The 14,371-nt window shown below is 40.4% G+C and overlaps 1 protein-coding gene across 2 annotated transcripts; it reads left to right on the plus strand.

The window, feature by feature from the left end:
• Positions 1 to 4,721: 4,721 nt before the first annotated feature.
• tmem9 (transmembrane protein 9) lies at positions 4,722 to 13,433 on the plus strand. Of its 2 annotated transcripts, none has more exons than XM_079522451.1 (6): positions 4,722 to 4,810; positions 4,996 to 5,086; positions 5,836 to 5,927; positions 7,221 to 7,329; positions 9,258 to 9,389; positions 11,258 to 13,433. In XM_079522451.1, the coding sequence occupies exons 2-6, from the start codon at positions 5,006 to 5,008 to the stop codon at positions 11,396 to 11,398; spliced, it is 555 nt and encodes a 184-aa protein (XP_079378577.1). In that variant the 5' UTR covers positions 4,722 to 4,810; positions 4,996 to 5,005; the 3' UTR covers positions 11,399 to 13,433. The 2 variants fall into 2 exon arrangements, with proteins under 2 accessions (XP_079378577.1, XP_079378578.1); XM_079522452.1 differs by having other exon boundaries at positions 4,738 to 4,810; positions 4,993 to 5,086.
• The last annotated feature ends 938 nt before the right edge of the window (positions 13,434 to 14,371 follow it).

Here is a 14,371-nt window from a genome sequence, read left to right on the forward strand (position 1 = left end):
GATATGTAACTACGTTGACAAAGTGAAAACAACGCAATTTTTTAATTTAATGCTGACCATGCTATTTGATGTGCATGTTTTGGTGAACATAATTCTAACGATGCATAATTAACGCATTCCAATGTCACTCAACTACTGTGCAGCGTGTGCTTCTTCTGTAGCTTAATTGGCTCTATGATAACTGGAATATGGACTTGTTTTGCATAAGACTACATTTTAACTGGATAGAAAGAGATCTCTGCTGCTATATTACCTGGTATGTGTGCTGGTGGTCTGGATTTAGTTGGCTTTTGCCGTGGGCCTTTTAGCATCTCCTAGTGGGCAACCTGCCTGCTGTTTTTCAGCCCAATGAAAATTAATGCATTCCCACCATGTAGGCTATAGATTGACACAATCAATACCCGGGGAACCTTGACAGATGAAAAAATGTTGATGCTGCTTTCTCCTCCATTTTATAAGGGGGATTTTGTATTTTCCATTTTTATTAGGCATTTTATAGACAGCTGGGTACTTGCATATGTGCACACTGCACATGCCCATGCTTATAGCTTATATAGCATTAATTTCCACCCTATATTCTATGGCAATTGCTTTTCAAGATTATATTTTCTTTTTACATCCATATAGATCTATTTCAAAATGTTCAAAACACGTTCTACTGTATAACCTCCATATTTCATCTTTTTGTGTTTTTTGATGAATTAATGCCCTATGAAAAAATGTTTGTATTTGTATCATTTGTATTTGTATTTGTATCATTTGTGTAAAAGTTGTGAAAATAGCACATCTACATGCTGGCTGCCGGGTGGAGGCAGACAGCCAACCCACACTGGACGTTCCTCTCTCTTGGGGACACCAGAACCTCCGATCCATGGGAAGAGAAGGATGTCTGCCTGCCTCGCCATGCACCTCTGGGACTTTGTGGCCAGTTAAGAAGGGTTTACTCTACTGGGACAGTGGAAGCTGTGTAGTCGTGTACACTTTTTTATCGATTTAAAACAAACAAGTAAAAACACATACAACCCACACACAACAAGGTAAAATAAAATAACAACACAAAAGACAAAATCCCCAGAACAGGAAGCCAGGAAGCAAAAAAATCCACCAAAACTAAATCAAATCAGAACAACATGTGTTTCAATGTAATGTTTGTTTGAACCCAGGTCCAGGTGCAAGCACGGAGACACACAGGATGGAGGTTTATTTAGATAGGAGTGCAGCTGAGTGTAGCAATGGTGGATCAGGTGGGTCACAGGGTTGACAGCAGAGGTAGATGAGGCAGACTTCCAAGGTTCAGGTGGTCAGTGCAAACACAGGAGAGAAAGTAAGGTTAGTATTCAGAATAACACACAAGAGATATATATGTTGCTAGCCCGGGTGGAAAACGACAGACTAGGTCAAACAGAGACTGATTATCTGGCAGGGCATGAAGCGTTGACCCAGGCATTATAGATGGCTTGATTGGTCGCCTCCGCCTCCTGTCTTGGACCCCTGTCTCCACTCCTATAATTAGATGACAGAGGAGTATGGGGGGGATGGGGGTACAGTGGGTGTGGCAGTCATGACAAAATGTCTGTCAGGAATCCCAAATCAGTACTTTCCAAATAATTAATAATATTTTTGAGTGGTGCAAACCACTCCAACAACTGGCTTTGTTAGTACCCGTGTGTGTTTGTGCCTGTACGGGTGAGCATGGTTGCTATGGTTATGTGACATCACTGACATCACCGACATCACGTCAGAGTGATAATGAGAGAGAGAGAGAGAGAGAGAGAGAGAGAGAGAGAGAGAGAGAGAGAGAGAGAGAGAGAGAGAGAGAGAGAGAGAGAGAGAGAGAGAGAGAGAGAGAGTGGGGGGAGAGGGGAGTTGCACCACTCAGTTCACACGTGTGTGATTTTTTTAAATCTCCTGGTTTCCCCTAATAGATGGATTATTACCGTATGTGAACATTTTAATAAAATATCATTATAAAAATAGGCAGCAATTTTAACCATTTATCAATATTTGGTCTGTTTACATCTTTCCATGACAGTTTTGCCTGCAATAAACAGATATAAGAAATATTGCTCTTTTGGATAACAGTCTATACTATACTATCTCCTATAGACTCTATAGGAGAAAAATCACACCCGTGTGAAGTGAGGGGCGCTCTTATCGTCATACATCATCATACATACATCATCTCATTCCGGCCAATCACAATTTGCGTCCTCACCTTTGTCTTCAATGTTTGAGTTTACACAAACCCTCAAAGCTGGACATAGGAGGCCCTCAAAAATAAATCCATAATTTATTGTCTTGATAGTCTCGACTCTTCAACTTTAGCCTATAAGCTCTTTAAAACACGTTAACATTTATTTAGCTTTACTGGGGTTATATTGAAATGTTCACATAGCCAATTACATGGGTTTGCTCTTTGTGTCTGTGCCTCTTTGCAAGCACTTTCCCACTTGTTATTTTGTCAATTGGGTGGATCTATTTGTTATTGCGCTTAATGCCATTAATTTATGTTCATTTAATTATCTATTCGTATGTGGGGGGGAAATGATGGCTGAGAGGGGTATAACTGCAGGATGCACCCCCATCCCTTCTGTTGTTCCCCATATACCTATACGTCACACAAAAACAGCTCTGCCGCAGACATGCTTTGTAACTGTACCAAATCCAGACAACCATTAGTTTAAAAGAAAATGGATTCCTCCCCACACACACTTCTGTATTGTCACTGCCCTTGTATCTTACTGACTCACCTACCAGTGAGGAGCCCCCACCGGGAGGATGTTGTAGACTAGAGCCTTCGTCCTACTCTTCCCGCCCAGTACTCCCTGTGCTGCTGACGGGTGACGCCCCAGCCTGTGTAAGCTACTTTACTTTACTTTATTTGTTTATTTGGACAGGACAGAGTATATTAATGAACATTACATTAAAAATATAGCGTAAATACACCGGATTTGGCAGAGATGCTAATTTCCATCCGTAGTCCCCGCCTCCCCGGGCATTGAACACTAAACAAAACTGACATAACAAGACATGAGAGGACAGCATAAGCATTTCAAACATGGTAAAAGGAGAAAATAAGAAAAGATTAAAACTATTTCTAGGGTAGGCTAACTCTATTGTGGACTGACAGTCATATGTGATCACAAGACTGGTTGTTTTTTAGCCACTGTTTCAATTGTCCTTTAAAAGCTGTGAAAGTGAGGATCTCCTTCAGTGTGACAGGGAACTCATTCCAGTATGACAACCTTTGATGGAAAGAACATTTTGACTGAAGGTAGACTTTTGACCTCACAGTCACCCCTGAATACAGATCTGGTACCATAACCGCTGTCTCTCTTCCTGTGAAGGTATGTCTTTGCAGCTTCTGTTGTTAAATAGGGTCGGATTCGACAGACGTTTTTCAGATTGAAGTTGATTGTATACATGTTACTTTTGTATGTGTTTCTTGAAGGTCAGGTTTGAGTCCAAAATGACTCCAAGACACCTGAAATGGGAAACTAGTTCCAGTTCTTCTCCCTGTAGGATTACATGCAGTAGGCCTGGGCCGTGGCTCAGCGGTCCAGGCACCTTGGCTGGTAATCCAGTCTGGCAGTGTTCCGCGGGTTCGACTCCCCATCCCGACGGCCCTTACTGCATGCCATCTCTCTCCCCATTTCCTGTCAGCCTACTGTCTGTCCCTTCATAAAAAAATATATAAAATAAAGGCGAAACCCTTAAAAAAGGGATTACATGCAGTGACAATTATCACTGAATGATAGATTAGGAACCAACTCTCTGAGTTTGTACACTCTCTGAGTTTAATTAACATTGATTTTACAATATAAATTGGGGGTCCCAGAGATAGAAATACCATTCAATGGGGGTCCGTGGGCTAATTAGTGTCAATTTGGGGGTCCTTGACATGAAAAAGTTTGGGGACCACTGCAGACTATGACTAGACATGGAAGCCAAAGGTGCACCATGCTGTCCACACAGCTCATTTGAGAAAGAGACAGTGGCCTCAATTGATCTCCACGGCCATGAGCTCAAGTGGTTCAAGCCGAATTTGTGGGCCATTGATTTCTATGGCTTATTAAAGGTATGAGTAGCTTACTATACAGAGAGATGTGAAAGCAGGATTACCGGGAAATAGAGGTATTGATTGGAGGGAGGGTGTGGGGTGGGGACATAACAAATTCCACCAGCCAGAGAAGTGAAGATATACAACAGTGCTGACCGGAAGATGAAGAAAAATATTTTTGATGAATCACAGTATACCATGTCTGACTCACACATGGGATTCATGCAAATCTTATCCTTTTCATATATACTTCTGTAATAATTAAATGATTTCACTTTATAAAAAAAACATGCAACACACATAAGAAAACAGACGGTAAGAAATAAATAAAAATAATGAGCAGGGCACACAATCTTATCCAAATCTTTTCTGAGCATAATATGAATATTGCATTTTCTTTCTCTGATTAGCGTTATGAATTAATGCTGCTAATCTATCATCATTATAAAATATCACTCAGTATAAGTGTGTCAGGTGTCAATATAATTGAAAAGGGTTTAAACATTCTCTTTTTTTTTTGCTACAAATTATTTTGCATTGCAGTCGTATTTCTACTTCCACTGTCAACCAATAGGTGGCAGTGTAAGTCCATGTTTCGCTGTGTAACGGCAGCCGAGAAGAAGGAGTCCCGGAAGTAGGGAGCGGAAGATAATTAAGTGCGCAGCAGTCAGCTTGTTGTTATGACATTGGTCCGTTTGTTGTTGAGATAATGAATGTAACTGGATGAACATTTACAATTATTACCGCTACGTAAGTTAAACGCACTGCTCTCCTCGTGAATCTGTTACATAAAACGTTTCTAGATTTAACTGTCACAGCAAAAGAAATGCGGGGCTATTTTAACTAGCTAGAATTTGGCCTGCTATAGCATTATTATTACCAATGACTAATTTGTTTTGGTTCTTCTGTGGCTGATTTTCCTTTTTCTGCAGCAGTGGGGGGAAAATGTCGTCTGTGTGTTTAATCACGTTCACAACCCTGATTGTGTTCCTGCTGTCCGAGTATGCTGTTATTGCAGAGGCTAAGGTAGGTGTATCAATTGGCAGGTGTTCTTATAGCAGTGATTTACGTATGGGGGGGTATACGTATAAATAGTATAATACTGCAATGTAGATACTGTATGCTCTGTTTGTTACAAGTAAAAGTCCTGTATTACAAATTAAATGTATATTGGCAAATGTAGCATACAAATGTACTTAAAAGTGCCATATTAAGTAGTGTATTGTGCAGAATGTCCCATTCATAAATCACAAGTTAAATCAAAATGTATTTCAAAAAATATTTTGGAAATCTACAAAAGCTACAAAAGCTTGTAGCTCTGTAGCCGCAATTTGCAACAGTAGATTTAGTTTATAATGGATGAATCTAGAGTTACAATACCTCCATTGACAGCCCATTTATCCAAATCGAATTTCAGACGTTAAAATCACCAACATTGCAGCTGTAGGTCACACTTTAATTATCCTCTTTCAATCTGCAAAGCGTTTGTTAAATAAAAATCCACCGTAGACATGATGTTTATGAGCTACTTTTTGCAATTGCTCTGCTATTTTCAAATGGCCGATATGTATGTAGGCTGAAGTGGTTCTTGTGTGTTTTGTAAACAAAATCTACGAATTAACTATAGTACCGTTTTCATATAATTGCAGTGGAGTAAAAAAAAAAATATTTTCCTCTGAGATGTAGTGGAGTAGAAGGAAAACATGTAAATGCTGAAGAAAGGAAAGAAAGAAAAAAGATAATTGTATAATGGTTAATTTCCTCCCAATCCACAGAACTTTGAGGATGTGCGCTGCAAGTGTATCTGCCCGCCTTACAGGAACATCACGGGTCATATCTACAACAGGAATGTCTCCCAGAAAGACTGGTAAGAAGTCAGGCTGGTTTCTGTACAGCACCTTTAATAACCACAAAATCAAAGTGTTTCATATTAAAAGATAATAAATATTTTGGAATAAAAATCATACATACTGCATGTATACACCTTGTACAAAAGTATAATATACCCCTGTCGCCCTAGACCTTATTATCGGGAACAATAATATTCAGTGTTTTAGGGAAAATGTAATTATAATATAATAAGCACTGGTTAGTTTACTTCCTCTTTGGGCAGAGATGTTTGACAATTGAAAGTCATCCTGCGCTCTGGGTAGGAGTCAATAGAGCGTCGCAGTCCCGCACCCTACCAGGGCCCAGGAAATTATTCCCCGTTCATTTTCCTTTAAAGACCTTTTAAGCCTCGTACAAAGCCAACTCGAGTTGTGACAAATCATGACAACAAACACAATTTTTTCGGGCCGAACAAATAATTAGAAAAAGAAAATGGCAGGTTACAACGCTTTTTTTGTTGTTTTTCTTCTTTGTAATTATTTGTTCGGCCCAAAATGTTGTTTGTTTGTTTTGTGATTTGTCACAACTCGAGTTGGCTTTGTCCGCTGCGTAAACGTCTTTAAATAAATACTTTTTAAAAAGCCTATGGAGAAAATGAACGGGGAATTCACTTCTGGGTCTCACGTCGTCATGAAAGGGGGCGGGACTGCGACGCTCTATAGACTTTAATTCGTTCTCTTATCTAGTTAGTTCCATGGTGACTTGTACTTCTGTTACTGTAGGGGTTGAAGTTGTTGAAAAGAAACGGAACAGCATAGTTTTAGCATTGAACTTTGCACATTCGACTGTGACATTGCTGCTATTGATTAGATATGCATTATGCACGTTTCCTGCACACTTGTTCTGGAACTGCTGCATGTTGATAAGCTAATGTACCGGTCTAAGACTAGATCTCATATTTGTTTCACACTGTATATATTTTTAATCAAATTTATTTCTCCTCTTAATATGTTATTACATTTAGGATGTTACGATTTTTTGCGGAACAAGTTCCAACAACATTTCACTGCTTGTGCTTGATATAAGTTTGTGACAAATAAAACATTCTTGATTCTCGAACATGTGTCTGGAGTTTCGTGTTAATCGATTTGTATGAACTGCTATACTGTAGCTATAGTAGTTGCAATCTTTTGACCATGCAAGCAATATAATTATGGAATAACACAATTTCTGTTACCTACTGTATATTTTTGAGACTTGTTGAGACTGGTCAGTTGCCACTCTCCCCGGATGAGCAATTTCATTTATTTTTATGGACTTATCATTCCAGTACCTGCCTCCATGTGGTAGAACCTATGCCGGTACCTGGCCATGATGTGGAAGCTTACTGCCTGTTGTGTGAGTGCAAATATGAGGAACGCAGCAGCAACACAATCAAGGTACTACTGACTCCCATTTACTCTGAAAGGCTGCTTTCTACTTCTGTATACATTTACCTCGTGAGAGTGTACTTCCTGGTTAGTTACATGGCGGTGGCTCAGGGGTAGAGTTTCCAGATGGTAACCGCAAGGTCGCCAGTTCGAACCCGGGCTCCCCCAGAGTTGGTGTCGAAGTGTCCTTGAGCAAGACACTGAACCCCTAATTGCTCCTGATGTGCTGGTTGGTACCTTGCATGGTTTCCGCCGCCATCAGTGTATGAATGTGTGTGTGAATGGGTGAATGTAATGCACAATCTATGTAAAGCGCTTTGGATAAAGGTGCTATATAAATGCACCATTTACCATTTTATACATAAATTAATGCTGAGCACTTTACAGAGTAATCTGACGCTGCTATTAATCTTGTTTGTCTGGTTAGGCATTACATAAATCCCTGTTGTTTCCTTTATTGTACTTTCCAGTACTTTGGTTGCTTAAGTTGTAAACGTTCATTACGTTGTACTGTAGCTAAATGTTTGTGGTCATTCTTAGGCATATTCCATTCCATCCCAGGCTTGCTTTCTCAATGAGGTTTGGCCATTTGCAGTTTATGAACTTTTCCATAGATGTTGTGCACATACAGTAACTACCCAGTGAAACAAGCTTCAGCAAGTAATGTTATGCCAACAAAAGCTGTTGACTTGTGTCGGATTTAGATGGATGGATGTCTTTTAAATTATGCATCGATTAACACTAAACAGTTTCAATCTTAATTTTGCTTCCCACCCAGTCAGAAAAACACGGTCCTCCTAACACTCTACATCGCCACAATCACATGCTTTTACCCATGCTCAGCGAGGGAGCTGCTCATTAATTCTGTCCACTGTTTCCAATGAGTTTCTCCAGACCTTCATTTTTTATTTTAGAGGGCCATGCAAGACTACAGGTATCCAAACAATACAGTTGGATTGCAGCTGATGTTCCAAACGTTTATTTTGACAGCTACACCAGAGGAACCTTTTACCATTTAGGGATCAAAATGTTGTATTTTGTCAAATTGTTTTTGGAGCATCAGATAAGTTGAAAGCTTACTTTATTGTTTGGATAGCTATCCGGCCATGATATAAGTCCATATACATCTTGTCACACAGAGCAGATCAGCATCAGAATTATTCTGATTCTAGTGTGCAAGCAAGCAAGCAAAGTGTTTCCACATGTCTCCCCCCTTCTCCGCTCCCTCCATTGGCTCCTGGTTGCTGCCCGCACAGAGTACAATTCACTGATGTTGGCCTACAAAGCAACCAAAGGTATAGCACCCCCATATCTTCAAAGTCTGACCCAACCCTACAACCCCTGGCTGTAGAACCTGGCAGCTAGCAGTACCTTCACTAAAACATCCAGAACAAGTTATGGTCCATACGTCCCAGACTCTTCTCCCTTATGGCTCCCAAACTATGGAATGAACTGAACTCCCCATTGCAATTAGAAGTGCAGACTCACTCCCAGTCTTCCGCCATAGTTTGAAAACTGACCTCTTCAGACTCTACCTTAGCCTGTAGCACTTTCCGTAGCATTTGCCCTAGCCTCTACGACCTTGCAGCCTTATGCAAAGGCTAAAATATGTAATTTAGGGAGTGAAATTTATGTAGACCGATGCCAGATCAGTATTGATCTGGCATTCTATAGTGTTTGTAGTTTCAATGTACGGATATTCTACTGTTAGATGGATGATAGGTTCTTAGTTTACTTGTGATCCTAGATGACTAGTATTTCTATGCATTTGATGTATTACATTGTGTTCTTGCTTACTGTATATCGCCCTGGATTAAGAGTGTCTGCTAAATTCTTAAACTGTAAATTTTAAATTGACACAAATACTTGAAGCTGATGACACTTGAAAGTCTTGTCAAAAGATAGAATCCTGTTGTGACACCTGTCGTGTGTGTCAGGTGACCATCATAATCTACCTGTCTGTGGTGGGAGCCCTGCTGCTCTACATGCTGTTCCTGCTCCTGGTGGACCCCCTGATCCGGAAACATGAACCCTACACCCAGCCCCTGCACAACGAGGAGGACTCGGAGGTACGCGCAAACACAGACACACACAGAGGACGGCAGTGGCTCAGGGGTAGAGTAGTCGGTAGAGCGGCTGGATGGGAACTACAAGGTTCCCAGTTTGATCCCGGGCTCCCCCAGAGTTGATACACACTTTGATAGTGTAGACTATCAAAGTGTCCTTGAGCAAGACTCGGTTTCCGCAGTTTCCTCTGCCATCAGTGTATGAATGTGTGTGAATGGGTGAATCACGTAAATCGCGTTGTATATATCTAAAGCGCTATATAAATGCACCATTTACTTACACACACACACGCGCGCAATCGGTGAATAGTTCAGTGAGATGAGATATTCAGTTAACACGAGTATTATGAAGTACTGTCTTAAAAAGGTTACTGTTACTCCATAAATTAGAATCCAGCAGATACGCAGCCAGCAATAAGAGACAATGAAATATTGAATTGCATGTTTTCCCCTCTATGAAGAAGGAATCTATGAGCTCACGCGCCACAGTTCGTGAACCTTTTTATTCCATAGAGGTATAGTAGTTTGTCACTGAACTGACAGCTGGCAACGTTGCACGCCCATATACTGCGTTGATGCAGTTATCTGATCCTAGGTCGGCATAATCATAACAGACAGCATTTGACCCCGACCAGAGTGACCATGATAAAACAGACCTGTTCGGATCTCGGGTACTATCGGCTGCATAATTTTGGTTCTCGTGGAGCCGTGAACACCTCTACTGCACATTGGATCATGGTCCCATAGTCAGTTTAGTCAATAAGGGCCTTTCTCGGCCCCACCCTTCTCCCATTGTTTATATTATGTTTAGGATCCAAGATAACATCCAAGATCATGCAGAACACATCCATCAAAGCTGTGTTCAGACACAAGTCAGGTGTCAAACACAAGGCAAGTGTCTTGAATGCAGCCCCCTACCAGTAAGGGCATATGTCTACCCCGCCCGCTCACCTCCGCCCCATACCACCCCCTCCTGGTGCTGCGGCCATCTTGGATCCTAAACACAATATAAACAATGTGAGAGGGGTGGGGCTGAGAAAGGCCCTTATTGCCACCAAGGTGAGAGATGTTTTCAGTGTCTTAGGTCTTCCTCAGACTCTGTAAAGTATGTCTGTTATTGGGTAGACCACTTTTTTTTTTTTTTAACCAATATGGAATATTTCGTCATTTAAAATCCAACTGTTGTCTGCTTTTCACGGAATTCTCCATCAATTAATGTATTCTATCGATATGAAACTGTCTGAAAATCAACTTTTAACACCGACCCGGTTGCTAGGCAACGCCTTCGTCACCCCCAGCACCAGGAGACGTGCACGCGTATTCCATAGGGGCTCAAAGAGACAGAAACAGACTTATAGCATGTCATGTAGACAGCACAATAAGTGCATTATATGTAGTCATAGCACTTCATAGTATATATGTACAGCATAGTATAGCATATATGTATAGTTTATATGTATAGTGTCATTATATAGATATTTTCTAGTTATAGTTTATATGTATAGTGTCATTATATAGATATGTTCTAGTCACGTTCTTAGCTTACGCATGTTTCGCGATAAATGCATTTTACATATGTGATGTATTCCCATGCTTTTTGTTCTTGCTTAATGTAAGTCGCTCTGGATTAAGAGCGTCTGCTAAATGCCTAAATTGTAAAGCTTGTATATCTAGACTTGTATATATGCTATTTTTGAACATTTTTGAAAAATCTTGAAAGTGCGACAAGTATTGTTTTTAGAAGGCATTTGTAGAATCAGCCTCATGTTTGAATGTGTTAAAGTAACTTGCCCACGTTGACATTTGAGTGGTAAGTGTTCAGTTCCTGATTTAAAACGTGTGTGTGCGTGTGCGTGTGCGTGCATGTTCAGGAGATGCGTCCACCAGTTGACCCTGCCCAAGCCCGGGGCAATACCATGCTGGAGCGAGTGGAAGGGGCACAACAGCGCTGGAAGAAGCAAGTCCAGGAACAGCGCAAGACTGTGTTTGATCGCCACAAGATGCTTAGTTAAACCCTGCCTGTCTCAAAGCAGGGCTAGTGGAGGTAATCTCATCAGGCTCAGTGCTCTGACAACTGTCACCAGCTGCTGCATTGTTATTGTTGACACTACACAGTAAAATCCTCAGTGTTAGTTTAGTTTAAATGTGAGAGTATACACATACATTTGTATACTCTCAGAGTTACAAATGGTTAAAATTAACACAGATTTTACTGTGTTGCTGTTCCTTTCTCATTTCAAAGCATAGCGACTCGCAATCCATCACTTTATTCAATAGCTGCTTGTTGACAGCATGCTTTGAGCTGGTTATATTGTAGGGAGGGGACATTTTTGGGAAACAAATTAATTTGGCTATATTTTTAAGTGGTGCAATATTATGTATTGCAATATAAAAATAAAAAAGTGAAATAATTTTAAGGAAAATAAAATAAATGTTCTGGTCCCTGTGGGAGGGCAAATAGTTTTTAGGGGGTCGGGGGTTTTGCTCAGTGGCACTTCGACACAGACTGGGCGAGCCAATATAAAATGAATGTCAACAGCTCCATTTCGTTGCTGTTGAGCAGTATAATCTATTTCTATTTCCTCTTTTCCACCCTTCCTAACATACAGTACTTATTTCAAATGGTTGCTAAACAATTAAAACCATTGCCAAGATTTCTTTAAATCTATGAAGCAGTAATAGCACGCTCGCTATGTTATTGTGACATCGTGACTCAGACTGATGGGTCCAATTTTCCTTCCATTGCATCCTCACAGTGAGCTGATAGCAGACGTGTCTGTCAGTGGTGATAAAACAATGTTCATGAGACATGAATGATGAAAAATGAAAGCTGTAATTTGTGACTCGTTAGTAAGTTGTAGCTGGACTAACATAACACACTAGCACGGCTCACTGTGACTGTCAACAAGCAGCTATTTGGAAACCTTTGGTACTTCAATGGAAATGACTGAATTAATGTGGATATTTATTTGGAGTACAGGTTATGTATACTGTAGTGTACCACACTATCTGAGGTATTTGAAACCATTGCAGTCATTTCACCAAGCTTGTCAAACTGATATACACAGTAGGTTTGGAATTTCAACTTGTAATATTAGCACTTATTTGGCAGTTTAGGAAACGCCATAGAAAACGGCTTTCTCATGAAAGTTGAGTTTTACTTTATTGAATTATTTGTTTTTGTTCCATCGTCTTATCATTATTGCCTGAAGCTACGTCAGGGCATGTAAGCCGTACAGTATTTGTATGAATAGTCACTGGACCGGGTAAAGACAAGTGACCCTACTTTTCATCACTGATTTGCCAAACAATGCACATTCCCAAGTTAACCACTTAACCCGTTAAGACCTGAGACAGATTCCTTCTAAACCAGTAGTTCTCACAAGATTTTTCACAAATATCAAAATGACGTGCTGTGAGCTTGTATATCTGCTACTTTGGAAATGCCAATGCCAAAACTGACAAAGAGATGCTTTCCCGGTGTGAATGTGTTAAACCCTCTATATTTAGTAAAAGTGTCATCAGTTGCCAATTTCTTTCCTTCTACCCAGAATCTCACGTTCTGAGCTTATACAGTAGATCTGCTATTTTTGGCTAAGGGTTCAAGTGGTTAACAGCTGTATTTAATCATTGCCGTTTGTAAATTGTGGCTTGATAGCTTTTATTTATTGTTAAGCTTTATGGCTTTCAGCACATGTGTTCAATATGACTACCCTGTTCTACTGAATAGAATAGCCCCTGGTTTTCTGTTCCTCAAAGTAAGAAAGAAACCTACACTGGCCTACATAACTTCATGTCACACTCTGTGAGAACTACTGAAGTTTATCCATAGTTAGTTCATTATTTATAATGTTTGAAAAACACTTGCTTTTGGACATAATGTCATGTCAGTGATATGGCCTTTTTTATGTATTAACGTTTTTATCCGTGTACTTTTATTTATGTTTGTATCCTGAATCTGACCGGATTATTACATTGCACTGAATGCCTTTCGCTCATACCTATTAATTCTGCCTGATGTTTAATTAAAAATTCTGTTAAGGTTTCTCTTGCCTTGTTTTGTTTTAGGAGTCCTAACTGTGCTTGGTTACATTTGTTCATTTGTGTGCGGGTAGCTCAGTCCGTATAGAGCACTTGCCAAGGCCTTGATCACAAGGTCATGGGTTTGAAGCCGGACACCGCCCATTCAGCGTATGAGTAGCACGGCTTGGGTGCGGCAAGTCATGTGGTCAGTACGGGGAGCTGATGGTAGGTGTAGCGCTCCACCTTAGCAATCCATCTCACAGGGGTCTAGCCGCTTTGTGAAACAGGGATGACTGTCTGATACGACAATAAGCCTCTCCACATACCGTACGTACTTACTGTCCCATTTAGACCTGGAACACATATATGTTCTGCCTTAAAGTTTCAGAAAACATAAGGTCAGGATTTAGGAGTTTTTAGAATCTGCCTCAGGTCTACATTTGTACTATAAGTAGCACTAGATGAGCACTAGAGGGTGACAAAGTACATAATATGTTTGCTATCCACCTGCAGTTAATTGTACTTGCATGTGTGAGAATAGTAGAGTTGCACATCATTGGTCTATCAAATTTCTAAGTTAGTAAGTTGCTGCAGGATTGAGATGAAATTTGTTTGCAGTTGGAATGTTTTTAAGCTGTGCTACTGTACGTCATTTAGTTCTTATTTTGCACATAATGACTAACCTAAGAAAATGGAATCATGGAACTCTGACCATTTGGTTTAAATATGCTATGTGTTATTAGCTTACAGATAAGCATGTGTCACCTCCTATACACGTGATGCTGCCATCACCCCCCACCCCCCAATGAGGAGTTTCACCGAGAGGAGTTGGTGTGTGTGTGAAAGCACACACTATTCTCATTTCAGGCCCCTGGCCAACCTGAAGTTGCTAGTAGTGACTAGTGAACAGGTTGTCATAAAGCGCCCAGAGGATTCAAACCCAAGTCTCCGTGGGGGTATAG

Source organism: Electrona antarctica (assembly GCF_951216825.1).
Source record: "Electrona antarctica genome assembly, chromosome: 2".
In the NCBI taxonomy this organism is placed as follows: domain Eukaryota; kingdom Metazoa; phylum Chordata; class Actinopteri; order Myctophiformes; family Myctophidae; genus Electrona; species Electrona antarctica.

Excerpts from the sequence above, each read along its gene's own strand:
- tmem9 (XM_079522451.1), top strand. The coding sequence starts at position 5,006 with ATGTCGTCTGTGTGTTTAATCACGTTCACAACCCTGATTGTGTTCCTG. Across the intron at positions 5,087-5,835 it reads CTGTTATTGCAGAGGCTAAG|AACTTTGAGGATGTGCGCTG; the intron begins GTAGGTGTATCA and ends CCCAATCCACAG. Across the intron at positions 9,390-11,257 it reads ACAACGAGGAGGACTCGGAG|GAGATGCGTCCACCAGTTGA; the intron begins GTACGCGCAAAC and ends GTGCATGTTCAG.